The sequence below is a fragment of the Mixophyes fleayi genome, chromosome 5 (genome assembly GCF_038048845.1).
Source record: "Mixophyes fleayi isolate aMixFle1 chromosome 5, aMixFle1.hap1, whole genome shotgun sequence".
NCBI classification, from domain to species: Eukaryota; Metazoa; Chordata; class Amphibia; order Anura; family Limnodynastidae; genus Mixophyes; species Mixophyes fleayi.
Window position 1 is genome coordinate 60442526 of NC_134406.1, and position 26419 is coordinate 60468944.

At 40.7% G+C, this 26419-nt stretch overlaps 1 protein-coding gene across 1 annotated transcript in view; it reads right to left on the reverse strand.

The window, feature by feature from the left end:
- JAZF1 (JAZF zinc finger 1) overlaps nt 1-26419 on the reverse strand; it is a 213177-nt gene that overhangs the window by 37453 nt on the left and 149305 nt on the right. Inside the window, exon 3 of the mRNA XM_075212279.1 lies at nt 2138-2334. Within this exon, the coding sequence (XP_075068380.1) occupies nt 2138-2334 (197 nt within the window). The remainder of the gene's footprint in view (nt 1-2137; nt 2335-26419) is intronic.

Sequence of the window (26419 nt, forward strand, 5' to 3'; positions counted from 1 at the left end):
GGTCTTGCCCATAAAATCCATGCACTTTAGCCAATAGTGCTTGGGGTCCTCCTAAGATTTCTATGCATGAATAACAATTTCCAAATTCTAATCATTCTGCAGGAAAGGGAATGTTTACATTGGAATATAGAAGTCATTATATATTGCTCTTGGAGCAGAAAAAAGCTGCCAGGACCCAACATGAGTATGATTTGGAGTGATGCTTTTAAGGCTAAAAAGATGAATTTATGACATCCATAGATATGAAAAGGCGAGACTGCACTGCAATGTCTCTGGGCAGTGATGTGGGATAAGTCTTTTCAATCCAAAGGGCTTAGCATGTCTGGTGCATGCTTGTTCAATTATTCCACTCACACTACCAGCTATAGACCCATATAGAGGATAGCAGGGGCCAGCAAGGTGTTTTTTTTTTTAAATGTAATAAAAAAATAAATAAATAAAAATTAAATTTAATGTAGCCATGGCCCTCCTATCCTGAACATAACACGGACAGCTATTTCTCTAACTTTCTGCAATTCACTATTGAATACGCACCTGTCAATTGCAGTTAGTTTCTGTACTGCTTCTTTACTAGAATAGTGCTTTATTTCACGTGTGGAGGTACAGGTGACCTGGGCTGACACCCCATCTGCAGGGAACATTTACACATTGTATACAGCTTATTGATTATATTTCTCTTTGTGAAGAAAGTGTGCGGTATTTGCAATTTTTTGATTAAAGAGAGAATATACCCTATGGAAGCACTAGAGTGTCTGGGCAAACAGCAGCAGCCTTTTGGAATGATTCAAATAGGATGACTTGCTCAGAAAGACTGTGACCAATAGAGAATGACTGCTTCTAACCAGCAAAACCATATCACTCTAAAGGTATGTTATGCTCCAGTATTGAACTGGAAACACGTTCCCTGTTACATGGGACTACGCCACAGAGGCCCTTTGTGGACCAATACTCATGAGAAGGCAGATTATGTATGGAATAGAAGGCAGGGACAGCACCAATGAATTGATTACCGGCAATCTCATTGTACTGCCCTCTTGAGTATTGGTCTGGTTCAATAACTGTCTCCACTGTATGTAGGTGATAAGGCCATACTTACCAACTTTTAAAGACAGCCGTCCGGGAGGGGGTCCGTTGAGGGGGCGTGGCCACGCGGGGATGCGCCGTTTGGCTCCGCCCCCTGTCAATCATGAGACATTCTGGCCAATCGCAGCAGGGGGCGGGACCACGATGCCGCGGTTAGCCCCGCCCCCACCATCTACAACAACGGGGAGACGCTGGATCCGGGATTTTTGCCTGCTCTCTCGGGAGTCCGGGAGAACTGAGAAAAATTCGGGAGTCTCCCGGACATTCCGGGAGAGTAGGCAACTATGGATAAGGCAACACTTATTAAAGAAAATATGGGCGAGAAATTTGTTTAATCCAGCAAAATGTGTTCCAGAATACATATATTGTCTATGCGATGTAAATTAGCCATTTAATATTTCAACTTTTAATTATAATTTAATATATAACATTAATATTATATATTGTTTAATGTTTTCAACAGTTAATACTTGAGCATAGCCAAACTGTAATCTTTGAAACAAAAAACATACAAGGGCATTAATGAAAAATGCTGCACAGGAAAAATGTGCAGGAACCCAGACCAACCAATTGGGACAGATATTTTAATTTTGTAAACGGCATGAAAAAATGACTACTGGATGATTGCTTGCTATGGGGAAGCGGTCATTTCTTGTGGACCAGTGTTTATAAGTTAATTTGGTCAGAACGGAGTTGTGGAACCAATGTCAGTTGCATCATTCGAGATTTTTGGGCTTAATAGCATTTCAACAACTGTCCTTTACTTCTGAGCAACATAAGAATAAACTACATGAAGCTGTGCACAGTATGAGAGTGTTACACAACTTTGGCCATTACAACACTTCTTCAATGTTTTGGACCCACTATGATACATGGCACCAGTAGTGGTTGAGCACTGCAGAGTCCAGTCATTGTGAGGTGATAGAAGTGTTGATGACAGTAGCCCAATAGAGAAACCTTAAAGCAATACAAGAAGTACTGAATGAATTGCTAGACTAAAAGAAAATATAAGTAGAAACATGCTGTGAACCGTACCGTACCATTCGTCCCTTACCTGTAGGGGTGCTGCTGCGGAATGAGGAGGATGGAGTGATAGGTGGGGTGACTGGTGGCGTGAGGCTGCCGCTGCCATGCCGAGGTGGTGTGGAAACATTTCCACGGGACACAGAACTTGACAGTGTCAGTGAGAGCTTGGGCTGGATTTTTTTCTTCAAGGTTTCTTGTTCACGTCGAGCTGCATCAGTCATAAATCTAAGAAAAAATAATTATCATGTAAATCCTCCAAAGTACAATCAGTAGAGCTCATGCAGTATAAAAATATATAAAATTCAGGATATTTTGAATATCACAAAAGTGACTGCTGCCTTGGGACACATTCATCTTAACCAGAAAATAATGTTCCCATCTATTTATACATACTGCTTCATATGCAATATACCATAAAATAAGATTAAGAGAATGGTCAGAGAATGTTTATGCCAAGGCATACATAAAAGAAAATGGCACAATGATGAAACAATGAGCAGTCTATTGTCCTTCAAAGTATTGCGGTCTTTAAAAAAATCTGGTCTTGCCATTAGCCTCAGAGGGGCTAATGCTGCTACCAGGAGATACACTGATGGGCTGGAAGCCAAAGTGGAATGTCTGACACAAGTAATACAAGACAGTAGTGACTAATTATCCCAAAGACCTTCCAAACATTCCTCAAACATCTTTATATTGTACATTATTATGCACGGGGAGCAGGAATTCTGCTCCAAGCATTTTTAACCAGGGCACCCATGACTGTGAGCCGGCCTTACAAACATTGGTTTATTCATTAGTAATACATTTTCTTTTTATTTCTTTACAGTTGTCTACAAATAAAGTGTATTTTCTGTAAAAATTTAAGAAATAGGGAATAAGTTACTGGTACAAAATAATATTATTAAAGCATAATGAGTAATAAATAGATTAGTTAGTAGCACACAATATAATTGCAAACAAAAGAAAGCCATGGAACATTTACCCTCTGTCTGGTAAATGCCAGAATTGTCCTCTTTTGAGTAGCAAATCCAGGGTATGGGCAGGTTTTCTCCAGTGTGCAAGACAGCAAAGACAGTTTCTTACATCCTCTGGCTGCCTGACTCTCCCTAAAGGGATCGGACCACTGTTGCAGTCATATTATACAATAGGAAGTATTCTACTCTGTTAACCAATCACAGGCTGCTTCCTATTGGCTACTATAACAGCAGTCATGGACTGATCACTTGAAAGAGCTTCAGACAGCTGGAGGAGTTTAGTAACAGACAGCAATGGGTACAGCAGGGCAGACTCTGCTCTTACTGGGCATAGCAAGGGGGGGGGGCTCTGTGCTTTTACTGGGCACAGCAAGGAGGGGGGGCTCTGTGCTCTTACTGGACACAGCAAGGGGGGGGGGGGCTCTGTGCTCTTACTGGACACAGCAAGGGGGGGGCTCTGTGCTCTTACTGGGCACAGCAAGTGGGGGAGGCTCTGTGCTTTTACTGGGCACAGCAAGGGGGGGGGGGGGTCTGTGTTCTTACTGGGCACAGCAGGGGGGGCTCTGTGCTCTTGCTGGGCACAGCAGGGGAGAGACTATGTGCTCGTACTGGGCACAGTGGAGGGGGGGCTTTGTGCTCTTACTGGGCACAGCAGGGGGGGCTCTGTGCTCTTGCTGGGCACAGCAGGGGAGAGACTATGTGCTCGTACTGGGCACAGTGGAGGGGGGGCTCAGTGCTCTTACTAGGCACAGCGGCAGGAGCTCTGTGCTCCTACTGGTCACAGCACGGGGGTGGACCCTGTGCTCTTACTGGGCACAGCAGGGGGGGACTTTGTGCTCTTATTGTCCACAGCGTGGGGCGGACTCTGTGCTCTTACTGGGCACAGCAGGGGGTTGGGGGGGCTCTTGCTCTTATGGGACACAGCAGTGGGGGGGACTCAGTAAACATATTTTAAATGAAAAACCATAGCGCCAAAAGAAATGTCAAAAGAAATCATCCCACCCTTACCTTATGCTTTTACCCCTTCCTCGCCCCTGTGTTTTTCCTTTTGTTTTATGTACTAGGTTATCAATAGCTTTCCTTATGAGATTATAATTTATTATTTTTTTTATACATTTATTCTTCTTTGGCATAATGTCATGAGATTGTACTTTCTTTATCATTTACCAATCAGAACAAATACTGTTGAAAATGTTTGTATAACCTTTTTATGTTCTTAATTCTCAATAAAAACTTATTTCAGAAAAAAAAAAAAAAGAAATGTCAGAACTTCTTTTCTGTTTGTTCCAGCACAAATGTGGCCCTGTATATACAAATTATCACAAGGAACTCTATTCTGAATACAGGACTCAAATGGGTAGTGGACATCTGCTTTAAGAACAGGTATCTTCTTTTCCTGGTCAAACTCAACTTACCAACGTAAACTTCACGGACATTGAGAAAACTGAGGGTAGTAGTGTTTATTTTACTATTCCCTGACCTGTCTCCATACACACATAGCAAGTCATTATATCCATAACAAAAGTACCAGTGTCTTGGCTATGTGATATGACTAAAAGTCACCCTAAATGAGTGCTTCATGTTTTTATTAATCATTTCCCTAATATGAAACATAAAATATTTGGGTTGCAAATAATATTTTTACTTCTATCATTAATTAATAAATAATCAGAAAGCATGGAATGGTGTAGAATGGTGCAAATGGTATAAAAGTGTTAGTGTCTATATAGTATCTTGTGCATAATGCACTACATAAAGTTGAAAATAGCGAAGCAGCAGTGGTATGAGATGGTAGAGATTCTCAGAGGAATAAGCTCAAAGATCATGGCGTAGAATATACCAAGTCCCCTCTGTATTGTCAATTTATATTATCCATAACACTTAGATCACTGTCATACAGACTGTGCATCATCTGGGACACTCCAACACATTTGGTAACTGTCTGAAAGTACCTATGAATTTTAGCTTCAGAATGTATTTGCAAAAGTAGGTTACATTAGGACCATGGTGAGGTTTATTAGCCAGGCCAAATGTTGGGTTTGTAAAGCAAACTAAGGTTTTGTTCTACAGGACCGAGTATCTCTGTAATGCGACAATGGCTAAATTAGAAATAATATGTTTGGGAAAATTAGCCAGGGTAAACAATGGAAAATACATGCAATATAATAAAATCAAGTGAAAAGGTTTAATAACATTTGGATGCTATAGTTGAGTAACAATATAATGCCCATTTCCAACGACCAGTTGAGCTATAAAAATAAGTCAACTATAATACCATTAAAAAAATAAGCTTGTGTATTAGTTAAGTATTCATTAAGTAATAAAAACAAATATAATATGTCAGTTACAAAGAATAGGAGGCCAGTGTTCCAGAGATCCGGATGCATGAATTGCACCCACGCCCAAACCAGCCTCATCATAGGCTGGAGGACTCCACTTTTGTGACCCACACCCGATCCGAGTTTGCTGGTGAATATGCAAGTTATAAAGGAGGAACAAATAACAAAGTATTATTAGCATCTGACTTCACAACTAAGCAGTAACAGACATTTGCCCACAATAAAGTGTTGCACACTTCTCTTGTGATAAATGCAGACGACAGCTTTGACAACAATTGGGTAGGACAAGTTTGAAAAGGGAAGTGGGGCATCATTCAGTGCCATACAGGGTGCTTGTGAGAGGTGCAAAATCAATCAGATGCTTTCCCCCCTGCCCCTCGCTTCAAACTTCTGTCAAACCAACGGCTCCTTTAAGACACAAGTCCAATACAAATTGTAAGCAACTTGTGGCCAGGGAGCTACACACAACCTTAAAGATGTCATACGTTGACCAGAAATAATTTCTTCTCTATGCCATCTTCCTAGTGAGAGGTGTGCAATCGTTGAATTAGGACCTCAAGTTGAATCTCAGAATCTATTTTGGGGTCCCCTGATTGTCAGATATGCAGAATATTTTAATGACTTAGAACAATGACATACTGACACTTGGGGTCTCAGAACAATGACATACTGACACTTGGGGTCTCAGAACAATGACATACTGACACTTGGGGTCTCAGAACAATGACATACTGACACTTGGGGTCTCAGAACAATGACATACTGACACTTGGGGTTTTAGAACAATGACATACTGACACTTGGGGTCTCAGAACATTGACATACTGACATTTGGGGTCCCAACTAAAAAAGGTTGAATGTCACTGGCCAAGTGCTGCTATGGTAAATTCATACTGCTGATGACATCCTATTCCACAACTAGAGGGTAATATATTGACAGCCAGGAACCAGCATGATCAGCCCACATGGACCCACTAACTGCACTGTATACACTTAGTACATCATCTTACTTCCCTGATATGAAATTGTGGGGATAGTGCACACAGCTATAGGAGTTTGAATGGGGTCTCAAAATCCAACATTGTACCAAATGTCATCAGTGGCTCCATTTCAGACATGAAGAATCTTTGCAGATGTTATCAATAACCAGTAGAGTAAATATTATCATTTCTAGTAGCATGGATTAAGGCAGACATTGAATCAGCCCATCCAGCATGAGGTTATTAGAGGACAGCAAGCAAAGATTGTTTCTGACATCCAGACATAACTATGCTTAAAATAAACCTATGTGGACTGCAAAGTGTGTGCAGGCTGAGGAGATTATTTTTCAATTCCTCGAACCTATCCTGTCTTTCATAGTGTAAGAGACATCTTCATCAGGAACCAAGGCATTACTGACAGTCATTAAAACTATTAGTTATATAATAACAGGCATATACAAGTGTACATAATGCTATTTTTTAAACTAATTTAAAAATGAGACCTAATAAACAGTCATACAAAGAATACCAGCACACATACATGTATACAGCCGAAGAAAAGAAAAGTTTTCTTGGCCAAAAGAAGACACAGAGCGCATCATCAAGGTATGGGCGGCTAGTGACTGGGCCTATTGGTGTCATGGTTGCCTTGTGCAGTTTTGGAGCAAAGTGCAGAGTGTTCAGTAGCTGAAGTGAGCAACCTTTTTTATTTTAGAAATGATTTGGAGTCTAGACCCCCAACCACTATTATTCTCAGACACTCCAGTACTCAGAATTAGAGAAGGTGCTGCTAAAAATGTTTGGCACAACTATGTGACCAATCTTAGTTTCTACAGGAATCATCATCATCGTCATCTATTTATTTATTTATTTATTTATATAGTGCCATTAATTCCGCAGCGCTGTACAGAAAACTCATTCACATCAGTCCCTGCCCCATTGGAGCTAACAGTCTAAATTCTCTAACATACACACACACACACACACACACACACACACACACACACACACAGACACAGACTAGGGTCAATTTAATAGCAGCCAATTAACCTACTAGTATGTTTTTGGTTTGTGGGAGGAAACCAGAGCACCCGGAGGAAACCCACACAAACACGGGATAGTATTATATAATGTAAAATATACTTTCTTTATTAGGAAGGCTTATTTTTACATTGGTTCTTTAAAAGTTAAGCAAAACATATTTGTAAACTGCATATTTGTAATGAATAAAATCAATAGGAGCCGCCATATTATTTCTAAACTCAAATTAAACATAAAAAATTAGGCTCCCAATGGAGCAGTGCCTCTAGTGGCCAAATCGTCCTAGTATAATGTTTGCATATCTTGCACTGTGTTTGAACTAGGGATGAGCGCGCTCGGATTTCTGAAATCCGAGCCCACCCGAACGTTGCGGATCCGAGTCGGATCCGAGACAGATCCGGGTATTGGCGCCAAATTCAAAAGTGAAACTGAGGCTCTGACTCATAATCCCGTTGTCGGATCTCGCGATACTCGGATCCTATAAATTCCCCGCTAGTCGCCGCCATCTTCACTCGGGCATTGATCAGGGTAGAGGGAGGGTGTGTTAGGTGGTCCTCTGTGCTGTTTAGTTCTGTGCTGTTTAGTTCTGTGCTGTTTAGTTCTGTGCTGTTTAGTGCTGTGCTGTGCTGTACTGTGCTGTGCTGTACTGTACTGTTTAGTGCTGTGCTGTGCTGTGTTCTGCAGTATCAGTCCAGTGGTGCTGTGTGCTGTGCTCTGTCCTTCTGAGGTCAGTGGTGCTGCTGGGTCCTGTGCTGTGTCCTGTTCAGTCCAGTGGTGCTGTGTCCTGTGCTCTGTGCTTCTAAGGGCATAGTTATTTCCCCAATATTCCCCTGTGTTTAAAAAAATAAAAAAAAGTTTTTTTAAAAAATACCAAAAACTACTTTAATATTTTTTAATTACCACAAAATTTGCACAACCAATCCTGCAGTATAAGCCCATTGGTACTGCAATATTACCAAGTTCACACATTCAGCAGTAAAAGTCCAGTGGTACTGCAATATTACAAAGTTTACACATTCTGCAGTATCAGTCCAGTGGTGCTGTGTCCTGTGCTCTGTCCTGCTGAGTTCCGTAGTGCTGCTGGGTCCTGTGCCGTGTCCTGTTCAGTCCAGTGGTGCTGTGTCCTGTGCTCTGTGCTTCTAAGGGCATAGTTATTTCCCCATTATTCCCAAGTTTTTAAAAAATAAAAAAAAAGTAAAAAATAATAAAAAATTTAAAAAAAAAAAAATATATAATAATTATAACCAAATTTGCAAAACCAATCCAGCAGTATAAGTCCATTGGTACTGCAATATTACCAAGTTCACACATTCTGCAGTATCTTGTGCTACATATAATGGAGACCAAAAATTTGGAGGATAAAGTAGGGAAAGATCAAGACCCACTTCCTCCTAATGCTGAAGCTGCTGCCACTAGTCATGACATAGACGATGAAATGCCATCAACGTCGTCTTCCAAGCCCGATGCCCAATCTCGTAGTACCGGGCATGTAAAATCCAAAAAGCCCAAGTTAAGAAAAAGTAGCAAAAAGAGAAACTTAAAATCATCTGAGGAGAAACGTAAAGTTGCCAATATGCCATTTACGACACGGAGTGGCAAGGAACGGCTTAGGCCCTGGCCCGTGTTCATGACTAGTGGTTCAGCTTCACCCACGGATCTTAGCCCTCCTCCTCCTCCCCCCCCCTACAAAAAATTGAAGAGAGTTATGCTGTCAGCAACAAAACAGCAAACAACTCTGCCTTCTAAAGAGAAATTATCACAAATCCCCAAGGCGAGTCCAAGGGTGTTGGTGGTTGTCAAGCCTGACCTTCCCATCACTGTACGGGAAGAGGTGGCTCGGGAGGAGGCTATTGATGATGTAGCTGGCGCTGTGGAGGAACTTGATGATGAGGATGGTGATGTGGTTATTGTAAATGAGGCACCAGGGGGGGAAACAGCTGATGTCCATGGGATGAAAAAGCCCATCGTCATGCCTGGTCAGAAGACCAAAAAATGCACCTCTTCGGTCTGGAGTTATTTTTATCCAAATCCAGACAACCAATGTATGGCAATATGTAGCTTATGTAAAGCTCAAATAAGCAGGGGTAAGGATCTTGCCCACCTAGGAACATCCTCCCTTATACGTCACCTGAATAACCTTCATAGTTCAGTGGTTAGTTCAGGAACTGGGGCTAGGACCCTCATCGGTACAGGGACACCTAAATCCCGTGGTCCAGTTGGATACACACCAGCAACACCCTCCTCGTCAACTTCCTCCACAATCTCCATCAGATTCAGTCCTGCAGCCCAAGTCACCAGCCAGACTGAGTCCTCCTCAATACGGGATTCATCCGAGGAATCCTGCAGCGGTACGCCTACTACTGCCACTGCTGCTGTTGCTGCTGTTAGTCGGTCATCTTCCCAGAGGGGAAGTCGTAAGACCGCTAAGTCTTTCACCAAACAATTGACCGTCCAACAGTCGTTTGCCATGACCACCAAATACGATAGTAGTCACCCTATTGCAAAGCGTATAACTGCGGCTGTAACTGCAATGTTGGTGTTAGACGTGCGCCCGGTGTCCGCCATCAGTGGAGTGGGATTTAGAGGGTTGATGGAGGTATTGTGTCCCCGGTACCAAATCCCCTCGAGATTCCACTTCACTAGGCAGGCGATACCAAAAATGTACAGAGAAGTACGATCAAGTGTCCTCAGTGCTCTTAAAAATGCGGTTGTACCCACTGTCCACTTAACCACGGACATGTGGACAAGTGGTTCTGGGCAAACGAAGGACTATATGACTGTGACAGCCCACTGGGTAGATGCATCCCCTTCCGCAGCAACAGCAACAGCTGCATCAGTAGCAGCATCTACAAAATGGCTGCTCATGCAAAGGCAGGCAACATTGTGCATTACAGGCTTTAATAAGAGGCACAACGCTGACAACATATTAGAGAAAATGAGGGAAATTATCTCCCAGTGGCTTACCCCACTTAGACTCTCATGGGGATTTGTGGTGTCAGACAATGCCAGTAACATTGTGCGGGCATTAAATATGGGCAATTTCCAGCACGTCCCATGTTTTGCCCACACCATTAATTTGGTGGTGCAGCATTACCTCAAGAGTGACAGGGGTGTGCAGGAGATGCTTGCGGTGGCCCGCAAAATTGCTGGACACTTTCGGCATTCAGCCAGTGCCTACCGCAGACTAGAGGCACATCAAAAAAGCTTGAACCTGCCCTGCCATCACCTCAAACAAGAGGTTGTGACGCGCTGGAACTCCACCCTCTATATGCTGCAGAGGATGGAGGAGCAGCAAAAGGCCATTCAGGCCTACACAGCCACCTACGACATAGGCAAAGGAGTGGGGATGCGCCTGAGTCAAGCGCAGTGGAGACTGATTTCCGTGTTGTGCAAGGTTCTGCAGCCATTTGAACTTGCCACACGAGAAGTCAGTTCCGACACTGCCAGCTTGAGTCAGGTCATTCCCCTGATCAGGCTGTTGCAGAAGCAGCTGGAGAAAGTGAGGGAGGAGCTGGTAAGCCATTGCGATTACAGCAAGCATGTAGCTCTTGTGGATGTAGCCCTTCGTACGCTTTGCCAGGATCCGAGGGTGGTCACTCTTTTAAAGTCAGAGGAATACATTCTGGCCACCGTGCTCGATCCTCGGTTTAAAGCGTATGTTGTGTCTCTGTTTCCGGCGGACACAAATCTACAGCGGTGCAAAGACCTGCTGGTCAGGAGATTGTCCTCTGAAGAGGACCGTGACATACCAACAGCTCCACCCTCATTTTCTTCCACATCTATGGCTGCGAGGAAAAAGCTCAGTTTTCCCAAAAGAGGCACTGGCGGGGATGCTGATAACATCTGGTCCGGACTGAAGGACCTGCCAACCATTGCAGACATGTCTACTCTCGCTGCATTGGATGCTGTGACAATAGAAAAAATTGTGGATGATTACTTTGCTGACACCATCCAAGTAGACATGTCAGACAGTCCATATTGTTACTGGCAGGAAAAAAAGGCAGTTTGGAAGCCCCTGTACAAACTGGCTCTATTTTACCTGAGTTGTCCCCCCTCCAGTGTGTACTCGGAAAGAGTTTTTAGTGCAGCGGGGAACCTGGTCAGTGAGCGGCGAAGGAGGTTGCTTCCTCACAACGTTGAAAAAATGATGTTTATAAAAATGAATAATCAATTCCTCAATGAAGTACAGCACTGCCCTCCAGATACTACAGAGGGACCTGTGGTTGTGGAGTCCAGCGGGGACGAATTGATAATGTGTGATGAGGAGGAAGTACACACTGTAGGGGGAGAGGAATCAGAGGTTGAGGATGAGGACGACATCTTGCCTCAGTAGAGCCTGTTTAGTCTGTACAGGGAGAGATGAATAGCTTTTTTGGTGTGGGGGCCCAAACAAACCAATCATTTCAGTCAAAGTTGTTTGGTAGGCCCTGTCGCTGAAATGATTGGTTTGTTAAAGTGTGCATGTCCTATTTCAACAACAGACCTCTCAACTGCAGCTCATCCCTCCTCTGCGGGGATAATGTCTCCTGTGCTCTGACACGTCACTCTGTGTACTCTCAGCCTCAGGATCTGACACTACAGCTACCATGCCTCTTGTAGCAGCCCTCACTCCAGGGCCTCTTCCATGTGCAGTGTCCCCCTCTCTCTTGGGTTCACTATAGTGGCATGGAGTTCTCCCCCTCATCCAGGGCACACATTCCTTGCCCTGGCTCAGTCACCACGCTCAGACTTCCAGGCAATGCTGGGGGAGCCTGGGAGCTTCCACCCCAGGTCCCCAGCTACAACTCTCCTCTCCTGTGTCTTCTCTCTCTTTCTGACACTTTAAAGATCGTGCCTTTAAATGAAAAAGTCAGTCTTCATTGCACGACTATGTGCAAGTGCAACAGGGACATTTTTTTGGGTTTACAAAGTCAAACAATAACACTACGACCCTGTCTGTCTGGGGTCTGTCAATGACGAATTGTCTGGAGCATGTTTTGAGGAGGTATTGTGGCCCCGGTATCAAATTGGGTACTGGGGCCACCCCACTATGCAGTCCAGATACTTGTTTGGTGGAATTCCGACACGTGGAGGGTTTTTTAATTATATTGTGGCCTCGGTACCAAATTGTGTACCGGGGCCACCACACTACGCAGTCAAGATACTTGTTTGGTGGAATTCAGACCAGTTGAGGGTTTTATTATTATATTGTGTGGACCACTCTATCTATACCACACTACAACTCTATACCACTCTATTTCCTACTTTAATTCTATTTAATTCTATTTCCTACTTTAATTCTATTACTAATTAATTACCATAAAGAGGAACAAAAAAAAACAATTTTACCAAAAGTATAATATGACTTAGACTTACAAACACTACACTTGAAAGATCGTGCCTTTAAATGAAAAAGTAAGTCTTCATTGCACGACTATGTGCAACAGGGACAGTTTTTTTCTTTACAAAGTCAACTAATAACACTTGGACCCTGTCTGTCTTTAACATACTTGATGGGATCTCAATGACGAATTGTCTGTAGCATGTTTGGAGGAGGTATTGTGGCCCCGGTATCAAGTTGGGTACCGGGGCCACCCCACTACGCAGTCCAGATACTTGTTTGGTGGAATTCTGACACGTGGAGGGTGTATTTATTTTATTGTGGCCCCGGTATCAAATTGGGTACCGGGGCCACCCCACTACGCAGTCCAGATACTTGTTTGGTGGAATTCTGACACGTGGAGGGTGTATTTATTTTATTGTGGCCCCGGTATCAAATTGGGTACCGGGGCCACCCCACTACGCAGTCCAGATACTTGTTTGGTGGAATTCTGACACGTGGAGGGTGTATTTATTTTATTGTGGCCCCGGTATCAAATTGGGTACCGGGGCCACCCCACTACGCAGTCCAGATACTTGTTTGGTGGAATTCTGACACGTGGAGGGTTTTTTAATTATATTGTGGCCTCGGTACCAAATTGTGTACCGGGGCCACCACACTACGCAGTCAAGATAGATAGATGCGTATCATAGATAAAGTACATTCAGTGGTGTGGGGCAAATTGAAAAATATTCAAAATGCACTGACATTATCAAAAACAAGAGGTTGTCACACGCTAAAACTCCAACATGTATATGATGGAGAGGATGGAGGAGCAGCCGTATGTGTAGTGTAATGCAGACCTGTTGAAGGTTTTTTATATATTTTATTGTGGTGCCCAGTGCCCACTCCTCTAGGCAGTCCAGGTACATTTATTGGTGCGATTCATAAAAGTTCAGGGTTTTTAATATATCTTGTGGTGACCCACTCCTCTACGCAGTCCAGGTACATTTATTGGTGCGATTCATAAAAGTTCAGGGTTTTTAATATATTGTGGTGACCCACTCCTCTACGCAGTCCAGGTACATTTATTGGTGCGATTCATAAAAGTTCAGGGTTTTTAATATATTGTGGTGACCCACTCCTCTACGCAGTCCAGGTACATTTATTGGTGCGAATCAAACAAGTTGATGGTTTTCTTATTATATATATTGTGGTGACCCACTCCTCTACGCAGTCCAGGTACAATTATTGGTGCGAATCATAAAAGTTCAGGGTTTTTAAGATATTGTGGTGACCCACTCCTCTACGCAGTCCAGGTACAATTATTGGTGCGAATCATAAAAGTTCAGGGTTTTTAATATATTGTGGTGACCCACTCCTCTACGCAGTCCAGGTACATTTATTGGTGCGATTCATAAAAGTTCAGGGTTTTTAATATATTGTGGTGACCCACTCCTCTACGCAGTCCAGGTACATTTATTGGTGCGAATCAAACAAGTTGATGGTTTTCTTATTATATATATTGTGGTGACCCACTCCTCTACGCAGTCCAGGTACATTTATTGGTGCGATTCATAAAAGTTCAGGGTTTTTAATATATTGTGGTGACCCACTCCTCTACGCAGTCCAGGTACATTTATTGGTGCGAATCAAACAAGTTGGTGGTTTTCTTATTATATATATTGTGGTGACCCACTCCTCTACGCAGTCCAGGTACATTTATTGGTGCGATTCATAAAAGTTCAGGGTTTTTAATATATTGTGGTGACCCACTCCTCTACGCAGTCCAGGTACATTTATTGGTGCGAATCAAACTAGTTGATGGTTTTCTTATTATATATATTGTGGTGACCCACTCCTCTACGCAGTCCAGGTACATTTATTGGTGCGATTCATAAAAGTTCAGGGTTTTTAATATATTGTGGTGACCCACTCCTCTACGCAGTCCAGGTACAATTATTGGTGCGAATCATAAAAGTTCAGGGTTTTTAAGATATTGTGGTGACCCACTCCTCTACGCAGTCCAGAAAGATACCTTTTTGCAACGTTTTGGACTAATAACTATATTGTGAGGTGTTCAGAATACACTGTAAATTAGTGGAAATGCTTGTTATTGAATGTTATTGAGGTTAATAATAGCCTAGGAGTGAAAATAAGCCCAAAAACTTGATTTTTAAACTTTTTATGTTTTTTTCAAAAAAAATCCGAATCCAATACCTTAAATCCGAACCGAGACCTTTCGTCAAGTGTTTTGCGAGACAAATCTGAACCTCAAAAATAACGAAAATCCGGATCCAAAACACAAAACACGAGACCTCAAAAGTCGCCGGTGCACATCCCTAGTTTGAACCAAGCGTATATCACTATCTCAGACGTAGACAAGGGACTGCTTTAAGGGATGCACTCACAAGGTCTTTGCAAATGGAATAAAATATTGCTAAAGTCACCAAGGTGATTCTTCATTTTTGTATTACACTAATACTAAGTAAAAATCATTACGATGCATATTACTGTAAATATGAATGTTGCCTGTTATTTCCGCATAATGGTTCTCATTTACAAAGCACATTGAAATCATTCCTAAAAACCCCTTCTTTTTCCACTGGCGCACCTAAATGGTTTGAATGCACACATCAAGTTGTGCAATTTCTCTGCTTTCAGAGGAGACACATCTGTAAACTTGCAGTGTGCCTATGTGTGCGGGCAGGAATCAATATCTTAGGAAGCACTGCGCGAAATTGTAAATATTGATAAGCCTGTGCACTTTGCCGGGAATCTAGGCGCATTTGCGCACAATCAAGTAATGCGGCGGGACAATGGCTCATTTTGCTCTGCACATTTTGCTCTGCATCAGTTTTAATAAATGGCCTCTAATGTGCACATTAAATTTACGAGCAATTAAGAAAAATACATTCTATTTATAAGTAGACTATACATTTTCCTTTACAAACATATTATAATTCTTTTCAACATTACTTTTTCCTGTGTTATGCCAGCCCTGGCTAATATAACACATATTGTATATTTTTCATTACAGTAAAACGCAAAAAAACAAATGTTCAATAAGTCATTGAAGTAACTTTGGATTATTCAATCTGTGTATTTGATTGTGTTCCTAGGAGGGTTAGATTTATGGTATTACCAATATGAAGCTTAGCACACCACATTTCTTCACACCAGACCTAATGCTAAAGCATTGCAAGACTTTGGCCTCCGTCCGAAGCTTTTAGCTGAGCAATTTCTACAAGCAGATGAGATAATGCAAACCGGAGTACAGTCAGTCACCAGGGTGTACTGTTACAGACTACACAAACAGTAACATCTTCACTAGTTAGATTGTTTAAAGTTAATATGCCAGCAATGCCAGGAACTGAAGTAAAGAACATGATTTACTTACACTCACTTACTTATAATGCATCTTTCAAAAAAAAAAAAAAAAAACAGAACACAGAATTAATAATTATTGTGAATTGTGAATTTGTGCTTTCATACTCACTATGCCTGCAAAGGAACTAATTATAGTCATCTCATATAGAAACTGAGCTACAAAACCAAATTAATAATTATCATTAGTGCCCAAGAGTCAACAGACTTATTCTATGGGATGGGATGGTAATAGGAGGATAGTAATAATTATTTTAAGTTATTTGTGGCATCTTGGAGGTAATCGGGTGTATAATAGAGGATTATGAGTCAGAGAGATTGAAGAGTGGAGGAAGTCATCCTTATAACTTGTCACGTGTATCCAGAATGGAGAGTTTGCACCTGTTTAGAGGAGAATATAATCAATCTATTGTCCCCTGAACAACAGTAATGTGTTTTAATGTAAATCCGACAAATTATATATTTGTATCATACTAATATAAATAAAGAAAATTGACTAGAGTCTTAAATAACAAATAAAATGAATACATAATAAAATGTAGTAATACAAAATAAATAACAATAATACATAAATAATAGCAAAAAATAATAATAAATACATTAATACATAAACAATGACAGTACATTGAGAAATACAGAAAATAGAAGTCTAATACCCACAGCTATCATTTTATCACATACATAAAATTGGTTTGTAGTAATATGTAGATTTCAAACTCTCAGTATAATAAATCAGTTGCAGCTAAAACTGATTATTCTTTATGTCAAGAAGCTAATTATCTGCACATATTGTGAAATACAGCAGATCAGATGTGTTTGTCTTGTAACTATCATCAAGAGACATAACTTGGTCATGTTTGGCACATACCACCTTCCCATACATTTGGATGTGCTTATTGCAATTTGATTAAATAACCAACTGACATGACACTGACACTGGTTAGAATAACCATATGGCTTGAGAGGCAAAGCAGATATACACTCAATATACTATGTGGTTGGAAATCTAGCTCAAATATTACAACAGCGGATTATATTTTTTGCATAATACAGACCCTTTTAAAAAAAAATAGCTGCCCTTGTAGACTTATTTCTGTAACTAACTATGCATAATAAACATAATGGTGGAAAAAATTACATAACATTTCCAAACTTGTATGTAATTTTTCATGAATGCCCAAGCATTTTAAGGACAGTTGGTTAAAGGCAATGTTTACCTTCGTTTAATCTCCCTCATTGGGTGCCCTCCATTGAAAAGGCCATCTGTCATATGCATGCATGTATACCAAATATTTTGCCACACATGTATATTACAGACTCTTCAGGTTTAAAGCTGCACTACAAATCTTACAAGTGCTGTCAGTTTGGGCAACACCCCTACAGATAGCTATGTAACTTGTTGTGGAAAGCCTGAGGCACTGCTCTGTGCAGCCATTTCCCCCCAGGCTCTGTGGTTACACTCAGTTCTTGCAATCCACAGCTGAGTGACGTTTTGGGGGCAGGGGGGTTGTGAGTAGGAGGACCAATGAGAACCTGCAATCGCAGCCATTTTAAAGTGGTGAACAAAAATGTATACCATTTAGGTGGTAGTACAACTTTAAATTAAGTGAACTGCAAACTAGCAGTTTTAGGGTGCATCTTGACTGATCTTTCTCCTTCAAGTCTGTTATCCAAGATCAAACATACACCTCTTTCCTTATGCAATTTTTTTTTACTTTAAACCTTCTTGTCACAACTAGCAAAACCATGTGGCTTCCATGGTCCATACCCCAGTGGGTCGGAAGAAACTCACGTCTACCAGTGCCTACAATCCCATGATGCTTCAGGGCTCCCAACCTGCAGTATGGAAATAAATATTTACAGTTAGTCTAGTTTAAATGTCAACTTCCAGGTTATCCAATTTCCTTCCACCATCAAAAAACCTACTGGTAGGTTAATTGGCTTTGAATAAATTGGTCCTTGTGCATGTGCACGATTCTGTGCTTGTGCTACGTAAATTCAATAATTGGGCCAATGGGGGCATTGTTTAATTTCTTAACTTGGTCAAACAAGAGGACTTTTCCCACTCGTATTATTAACAGCAAAGAGGCAGATAAATTAAGACTTCCTGTGCAATTTCAGTATAGTCCATGTGGTTTACATTTATAGAATAAAATAGTAAAAACATGCTCTTTGCAGAAATAAGGTCTATTTTCCCTTGAACTAAGCAAACCATTGCTCCTTGGCAGGTGACAAGAATTTGGATCTATTGCTCCGAACTTGCTTGCACTGCATTATTCTCACAAACCTAGATTTTCATCACACTAGGCACAATTATATGTGGCTTGCATTTCTAAGCCAGACTGCTAATGAATACCTAACAAAGTAATACAGTGAGGCTTAGGACATGGAAAAATCAATGCATGGCAATCTTTATTAATACACTAATGGAGAACACAGCGACAGAAAAACGGGAAAATATCATCTAACTCACTTAACATTAATTGGTGCTATATGCACAAAAAAAATTAATTTTGCTTTTAGACGATGTCAACATCTCCACAATGCATTTACACACGAAACAGCAATAATGAATGACTCAACTACATTACCTAAATTAAAGCAATATAATAACATTACAATGTAGAAGTTTTAACAATTAAATGCCTATTTCTGCAGACTCTTGCTGCTGCTCCAAAAACTATTACCATCTGACAGCTGTAGTCCGGACTGAGTCATATGATTTCATACTTGGTGCAGAGCCTAGAGGAGGACACTGCCCACAATTCTAGGCTGTTTACCAGACTCAGGCTAGACTTTTGCAAGAAATATGCTAAAGGGTAGTCCCTTCCCCCCATACTTCATCATTCAGTGCTGTTTAATATAGTACAACACCACCCTCTGCAGGACAAATGGTGATTTCATCATTACGCCCTGTGTTTGTACAAGCTGTTAAAATTAATTCTTCAATCTAACATGGCTACATTATATTGAATGATTTTAAAATTGCATTAATATATATATATATATATATATATATATATATATATATATAAACCCCTGTAACATACATGTTTTCCCTTTTTTGTGAGACTTAGGATAAGAATGAATATATAGAACACAGGAAAACAGTGGTGTTGCCCGTGGCAACCAATCAGAAGTTTGCTTTACATTTCAAACTGTGCATCAAAAATACCAGCTAGAATTTGATTGGTTACTGCCAGCAACACCACAGTTTTCAAGTGTACTAGTTATCATACATATTAGTTGTTGATTTTTTTTCACTGAATATGTTAGTAGCTGCTTAGAACAAGCTTCCTGAAGATATAGCTAGAAATATAATTGTAAAAAAAAGGGGGGGGGGAGTATTTGCGCTCTACTCCAATGATTGCAAGAGCTGCATATACCTAGTGTATCCCTCACTCAATACAACAATTGGTAGATAAGGGTTATGCGCTGACTGACTAGTTGTAAAAGAATTAAAATAGGATTGTCTAAATAAAAAAATCAAATTTTATAGAAATATAATTGTAAAAGTTAAGGTAAATATGCTTAGGGTAACCATATATCTATTGCAAAGCACTTTAAGAGAATGCTGGAGATATATAAATAAAATAAACTATTCGGAGAATAAACCATTAAGTGAAACAGACAGATTAGATATACCAGTGAATAGTTTATATGATAAAAAAAAACCAAAAAAAAACCAACTCCTGTTTGTTTTAGCTCACCCAAACATAACCAGGGGCCTGATTCATTAAGGATCTTAAATGAAGAGGATCCTTATTTCAGTCTCCTGGACAAAACCATGTTACAATGCAAGGGGTGCAAATGAGTGTTCTGTTTTGCACGTAAGTTAAATACTGACTGTTTTTTCATGTAACACACAAATACTTGATAGCTTATTTGTACACTAAAATTTAAAGTTGATATGTGTGTGTTACATGAAAAAACAGTCAGTATTTAACTTATGTGCAAAACTGAACACTCATTTGCACCCCTTGCATTGTAACATGGTTTTGTCCAGGAGACTGAAATAAGGATCCTCTTCATTTAAGATCCTTAATGGATCAGGCCCCAGATGGTTAGTTATGCTTCATGGTAGCATATTTGTAGAATAGCATTTTTCAGAAGACCAGTATAAAAATAATGACTAGAAAATAGAATTCATTTTAAATAATGAAAAATGTTACCAGTGATAAAAAAATAACATAGACTAATCAACTACTAGACTTATTTAAAGATCATTTTATTTCAGAAATTGCAAAAAATTAAGAAAAACCCCTCACTGTTTAACAATGTTCACCAGCGGTGTTCCCAATGCTTTAGCTCCCACTTGGCTGTTCAACATCCCTGCCCTGTAGCTCAAAGACCACAAGTCCTGCAACTGGGTCTCAATTGCTCCAATCAGTACAAATGTAATCAATTTCCAGTAGAGGAATTCAGTCACTGGGACAGTAACAGAAGGCACATTACATAAATACCGGCATCGTCTATCTAGACGGGGAATCCTTCCATTTCAGACTCTTTCTTTACAAATAGTGCCTCCATTGCATGGGCTGTAATATAATTTGTATTATATGAATAAACCCTAATTATTTCCATAGATTGTAAGTTTGTGAGCAGGGCCTTCTCACCTCTATGTCTGTTTTACCCAGGTTGTTTATTAGTTTACTATGTTTGTCCCCAATTGTAAAGCACTACGGAATATGTTGGCGCTATATAAATAAATAAATGATGATGATGATGATTATTCCAAAATATGCCAGTAGTGTGTAATTCCATCCTGTGCAGTCACAGGACCTCATTTAGAGTCGGATACAAAGTCAGTTTTAGGCGCATCCAACAAAAAAACACTATCATGCATGTGCAGAAAGGACCAAATCCGCCTGCATCTTGGACACTAGCGCCTAAAACAGACTTTGCGTCCGACTCTAAATGAGGTCCACAGTCATTTATACAGATTGAAGTTGTGGATCTTGTGGATAGGTTGTGTTTTTAATATAATTTTACTTGTAAAGACTCCCACATGCATTGTTTTTTTTCTAAGAAATAATTAATCAATGTGCAAAATAATCACTTTTTGTTTTCAACACAACTGCATTTAGTTTTATTTTGCCTATTAATTAGAAACCTTTTCTATCTGCTGATTTAGCAACCTCCAGAATAAAAATGACACCACCTTTTGTGGCAAAAACCCCCCAGCAAAATTCTATTTAACTCCTCGGACCAGGAATAAATCATTATTTCCTGTAGCATCATTACTTTCAATTAAGCTATATTTCTGTTGAAACTTTTTAAATTGTTTATTTATTTTGCCGCTTGTCCTTGCTGCTTGGTTTCCTCACTGTCCCGCTCAATTACAATATGCCGTCTTCAGTATATGCAGCGTTTGTTTGTTGAAACTTAAGTACGTAGTTAAGAAGTCATTAAGTCCTTTATTCAGTTGACTACTTTACAGCTGTATTCAAATTGGCAAGTTTGGCTTTCACACTTCTAAGTGGGGGCCCCATGGACTGCGCTCCCCTCCACTTGACTGAAGTCACTTGATGTGATCTGTACGGCGCTGCGGAACCTTTGTGGCGCCTTATACATTAAAGAATAATAAAAATATAGGACAAAAAGCTTAGAATGCTGGTATTTGAATTACTGTGACATCACAGGGCCTTCCCTGTATATGAATTCACAAATCCCAATTGTAAAGCGCTACGGAATCTGCTGGCGCTATATAAATAAATGTTGATGATGATGATGATGATGATATAGAGCATTTCTGTAAAGCAAGGCTGCAAAGCTGGCACTCAAACTGTGCCTGCTTATTTGGAAAAGCACTTATCTCCAAATATGGCAACCTACTCCAGAAGAGTGACAGCGAGCATTGAAATCTGCGAGAGGAGTGATAGAGAGCAAGCAGTTATAGCCTGTATATTATTCAGCTCAATAATAAACCCTTTCATGTACTATAATATAAAATAAATAAATTATATATATATATATATATTAATTGGTTCAGCAATCAAATGATTGATAGGGACTTTTACTTTATTAATTTGTTAAAAACAACGGCCAGGTTTGAAGAGACTGATGCATTGGGCCATGTTATCACAAGTGACATTGGTACTGCGTTATATGATGACACACATCAAAACGGTGATCATTGGATCACCGTAGAGTTGCAAAACATTTTTAACAAACCCTATATAAATAGGTAAATAGGAGAGTAGTTAGGCTGCATTAGTTCATGGTTAAAAGTGCCGTGATCACTGTTTTGACAGAGCTTAAGCAGTGTTTCCTGGGCAACACGCCACAGATGGAACTTAGACCACCCATGAGTAAGTAATGTAATATATGGAATATTTGTATTTCAAGTACTTTCTTGAGGACCAAAACTTGTGGTTTGAGACATGCTGATGTTCACTCTCATTACACTATAAATTTACAAATGTTTTTTAAGTCTATAATTCTAATGGTCTTTATAATTGGCAAGTTCAGCTACAATTTTATTTATGGAACTCTTTGCAATTGAGAACATAATTGGTTTGATCATTTACATCCCTAATCTTGGTCAGAGTTTACAACAGAAAATATACCAGATACAAAGATGTACATTCAATTAATAATTGATTGTTTTATGAAATGTTTTTATTATCTCAGATGGGTATTACAAATGATGTCTGCAATTAATCCGGCTCTTCACACCAACAGCTCATCTTCAGCAGTCTAAACAAACTGTAAATTAATTATTAAGCAAAGAGCAGGCGGCTCAATTAATAGCTCAAGGCAACAGTGGTGGGGGTTTCATTTCTAATCAGCAACTAATAGTGTGAGAAGTGGTTTCATTAAAGTCTGATGGAGACAGATTCAAAAGAGATGAAAATAAATCAACTGAAGTGAAGTTTTGTAAGTGTCATGCGGTTCAGTAGATGGTTCAGCAAACACAGAGATAAACATATTATATAAACACATACCCAGGAAAAAATAGAAGCCACTAGCTCTGGGCATTAATGGGCTACTAAAGTATCCTGTAACATTCCGAAATGTATATATAGTAGTCCTTATACAACTTGATACGTCATAATATGCAAACTATTGTCCTTAATTAGCAGACACTTTAAGCTCGAAAGGGCACTTTGTAGAACACCTGAAAATAATTACTGAGGATTATTTGAGAGTACTTATGCCACTCAGACATGGAAAGCATGGTGTGACTTGTGTCACATGCCCCATTTTGAAGATATTTCATGATGGAATGTATGACTATCTATGGAGGTAAAACACATCTAGATGTGAGAATTATTTCAGACAAAAATAATATCACTAGTCCCCTCAGAGTTCCGCGACCTCAAGTAATTTTAAAACCTGATATTTTACATTAGGAGGTTCATTATTCCCAATATTTATTAAATTTATAGAATTCATTGGTGCCACATTATTTATTTTGAAAGTGTTATATGATGGAGTAACCAGTGAAGGCAAACATTGGGTTAATGTTACATGGGCCTGGAGCCACATGATTATCTCATCCTTTTACCTACACATAGCAGGCAGTGTAAGCAGGGCTGGATTACCCCAAAGTCTAACTCGGGTGGAGCCCAGGGGCCTGCTGGCATTCATTGGGTCGGGGGCGTCCCCACCCACGACTGTCAGCTGGAGATTGGCAGGCAGCTAACAGCAAATGTTACGCTGTTAGCTGCCTGCTGTCACTGCAGTGCTTCCACAGCGCGCACCAATCTCCTTACTGAGGAGATCTCGTGAGAGTGAGACTATGACTCATAGTCTCACTCTCACGAGATCTGCTCAGTAAGGAGATTATACTACAGGAAGTGACAGAAGAACAGAAGGAGGTAAGCGCTCGAGAAGGGGGGTGGGAGTTCACGGGTAGGGGGGCCTCACAGTACCCTTAGCCTGGGGGCCTCCATTCCCTTAATCCGGCCAGGGGCGGATTGACCATAGAATTTATCGGGATACTTCCCAGCAGGGCCACCTTAACAACATTATGGGCCCCCGGGCAAAGCAGTGCACCGGGGCCCATATATATATATATATATATATATATATATATATATATATATATATCACTTTCACTTACCTTTCAATTCCCTTGTTCTCCGACTCTTCTTCGTCGCTGTCCTGCGATGCTCCAAGCAGCGCTCCTCTGTGATGTGCTCATAGTAAATGCCCGACATTCACTGCAAGCGCAGCGCGGAAGAGGGTACCAGGAAGGGAGCCGGATCACCACCTGACCTGACCACCTGACCTGAACGGTCAGGTGACCGCAAAAGGTAAGTTTTCTTTTTTTTTTTCCAGGAGTCCTGCCTCGGGCCCCCTTGTCCATTGGGCTCCCGGGCACCTGCCCATCATGCCCAGTCGGAAAGACAGCCCTGTTTCCCAGTAGACCGATGGTCTGATGAGGCCACCAGATGTTTTTCTTTTTTTTGTTTCCCGAATTGTATCATTTATTTTCCACCCAGCAGGTTTGCTGGGCAGCGCAGCCTGAACTCATCAGGAGTGGCCGCGGCCAAGCATTCACACACTAACTACAGATGTGTAGATAGATCACGGCAGCCACAGTAAGACTCTGAAACGGCAATGGGACCAATCATTTTTAGCTTGCAGATTTGTAGCAGCCAATGAGATCAGTCTACATTGTGAACTTGATCTTATTGGCCGATGCATATGTGCAGGAAATAATGATTGGCTTCCTGTCCTGGAGCTGCTGTGATTGGCCTGTGCTGCTCTTGTCGCTTTCTTAGGGATCAAAGAAAAAAAGGGAGAAAGAGAACAAAAGGGGGGAAAAGAGGGAGAGCTGGGAGAGACTAAAGAACTGGAGAAGGGAAAGTACAGAGAGAGAGAGAGAGAGAGAGAGAGAGATCTAAATGATGAATGTAAGAGCACAAGGTACAATGGATAGAGCTGGAGAGAAAAATGAAAAATAAGGACAGTAATGATGTTTGGTTGGGGGAGGGGGGCTGGAGTAGAGACCATCGATGGAAAAAAGTGTTTCCATTGGAGGTGACAGATCAGGTGTGCTGGTGGAGAGATTATGGCGGGAGCGGAGCTGCAGACCAAGCGCAGTGCTGGAAGAAGAGCAACCAGCAGCCTTGAGGGTAGTATGTGTTTGAATGTGTAGAGCACCGTAATGCAAATTGTTTTTACAAATAAAATATACTGTTAGTTTAAGGTTTTTTTATATTACATCTTGCGCTATGTGAATAAGCACCACTTTTGGACTCTACCATACATGTAATTTACAGTAAAATATTTTTACTTCAAAATAGTGTCTGTTTCTGGCCTATTGCGGCTTTGTCCCGGAATCCAGTATTTGTAAACCTTTCTCTAGAATCTTTTGTTTGCCCATGCCAGCAGAATGCTTCAAAGACAGGCAGTCCAGCAGCAAATCGTAATGTGACAGCTGTATTCTGATTTGCTGTTCCGCTGTCTCTCATTGCATTGCCTGAGCTGTGGAGCTCTTAGTCTTGTGAGATGTGATAATTCTTATCTTGCGGGACTAATAGTGAGATCAGACGACCCGCTTCCTCTACAGAAAATTTCCACACTACTGTCAAAGGCATTGGTACCGAACAGGGGGCATGATATGGGGGAGCATATACGAGTGGGGGCTACAGCCATGATTTGGGGGGTGCATTAATACAGGAGATACATGATATGGGGGCACATCCATAAAGGGTGCCAATGATACAAAGGTAAATCGGTACAGAGCCATAATATAATAATAATAATAAAATAATAATAATAATAATAATAATAATCTTTATTTATATAGTGCTTTAAGACTCAAAGCACTTTACATTATTGTAGAAGGTGAGGCAGCCATCATAAAAGGAAGGCAGCCATTGTATGAGGGAGAATGAATACAGTGATTGCACATTAAGGGGGAACTTCAATGCAGGGGGTCACAGGCACAAAGTAAGACAAGGAAAAGGTTGGGGGCACAATGTCAAAGTGAAACTCTCTACTTTATGGCGATAACTAAAATACTTTCTGTATTATATGGCAGTCACTATGATGCTCGCTGTAATATATGGCAGTCACTATGATGCTCTCTGTATTGTATATTGATCACTAGGATGTGCTCCGTATTATATGGTGGTCACTGAGATACTCACTATATTGTATATAGGTCACAAGGATACTCTCTATATTGTATATAGGTCACAAGGATACTCTCTATATTGTATATAGGTCACAAGGATACTCTATCTTGTATGTCAATCACAGGATGCTTTCTGTATTATATATTTATCCCTATCACTGGCCAAATAGCAAGCAAAACAGTATAACACCCGCTTT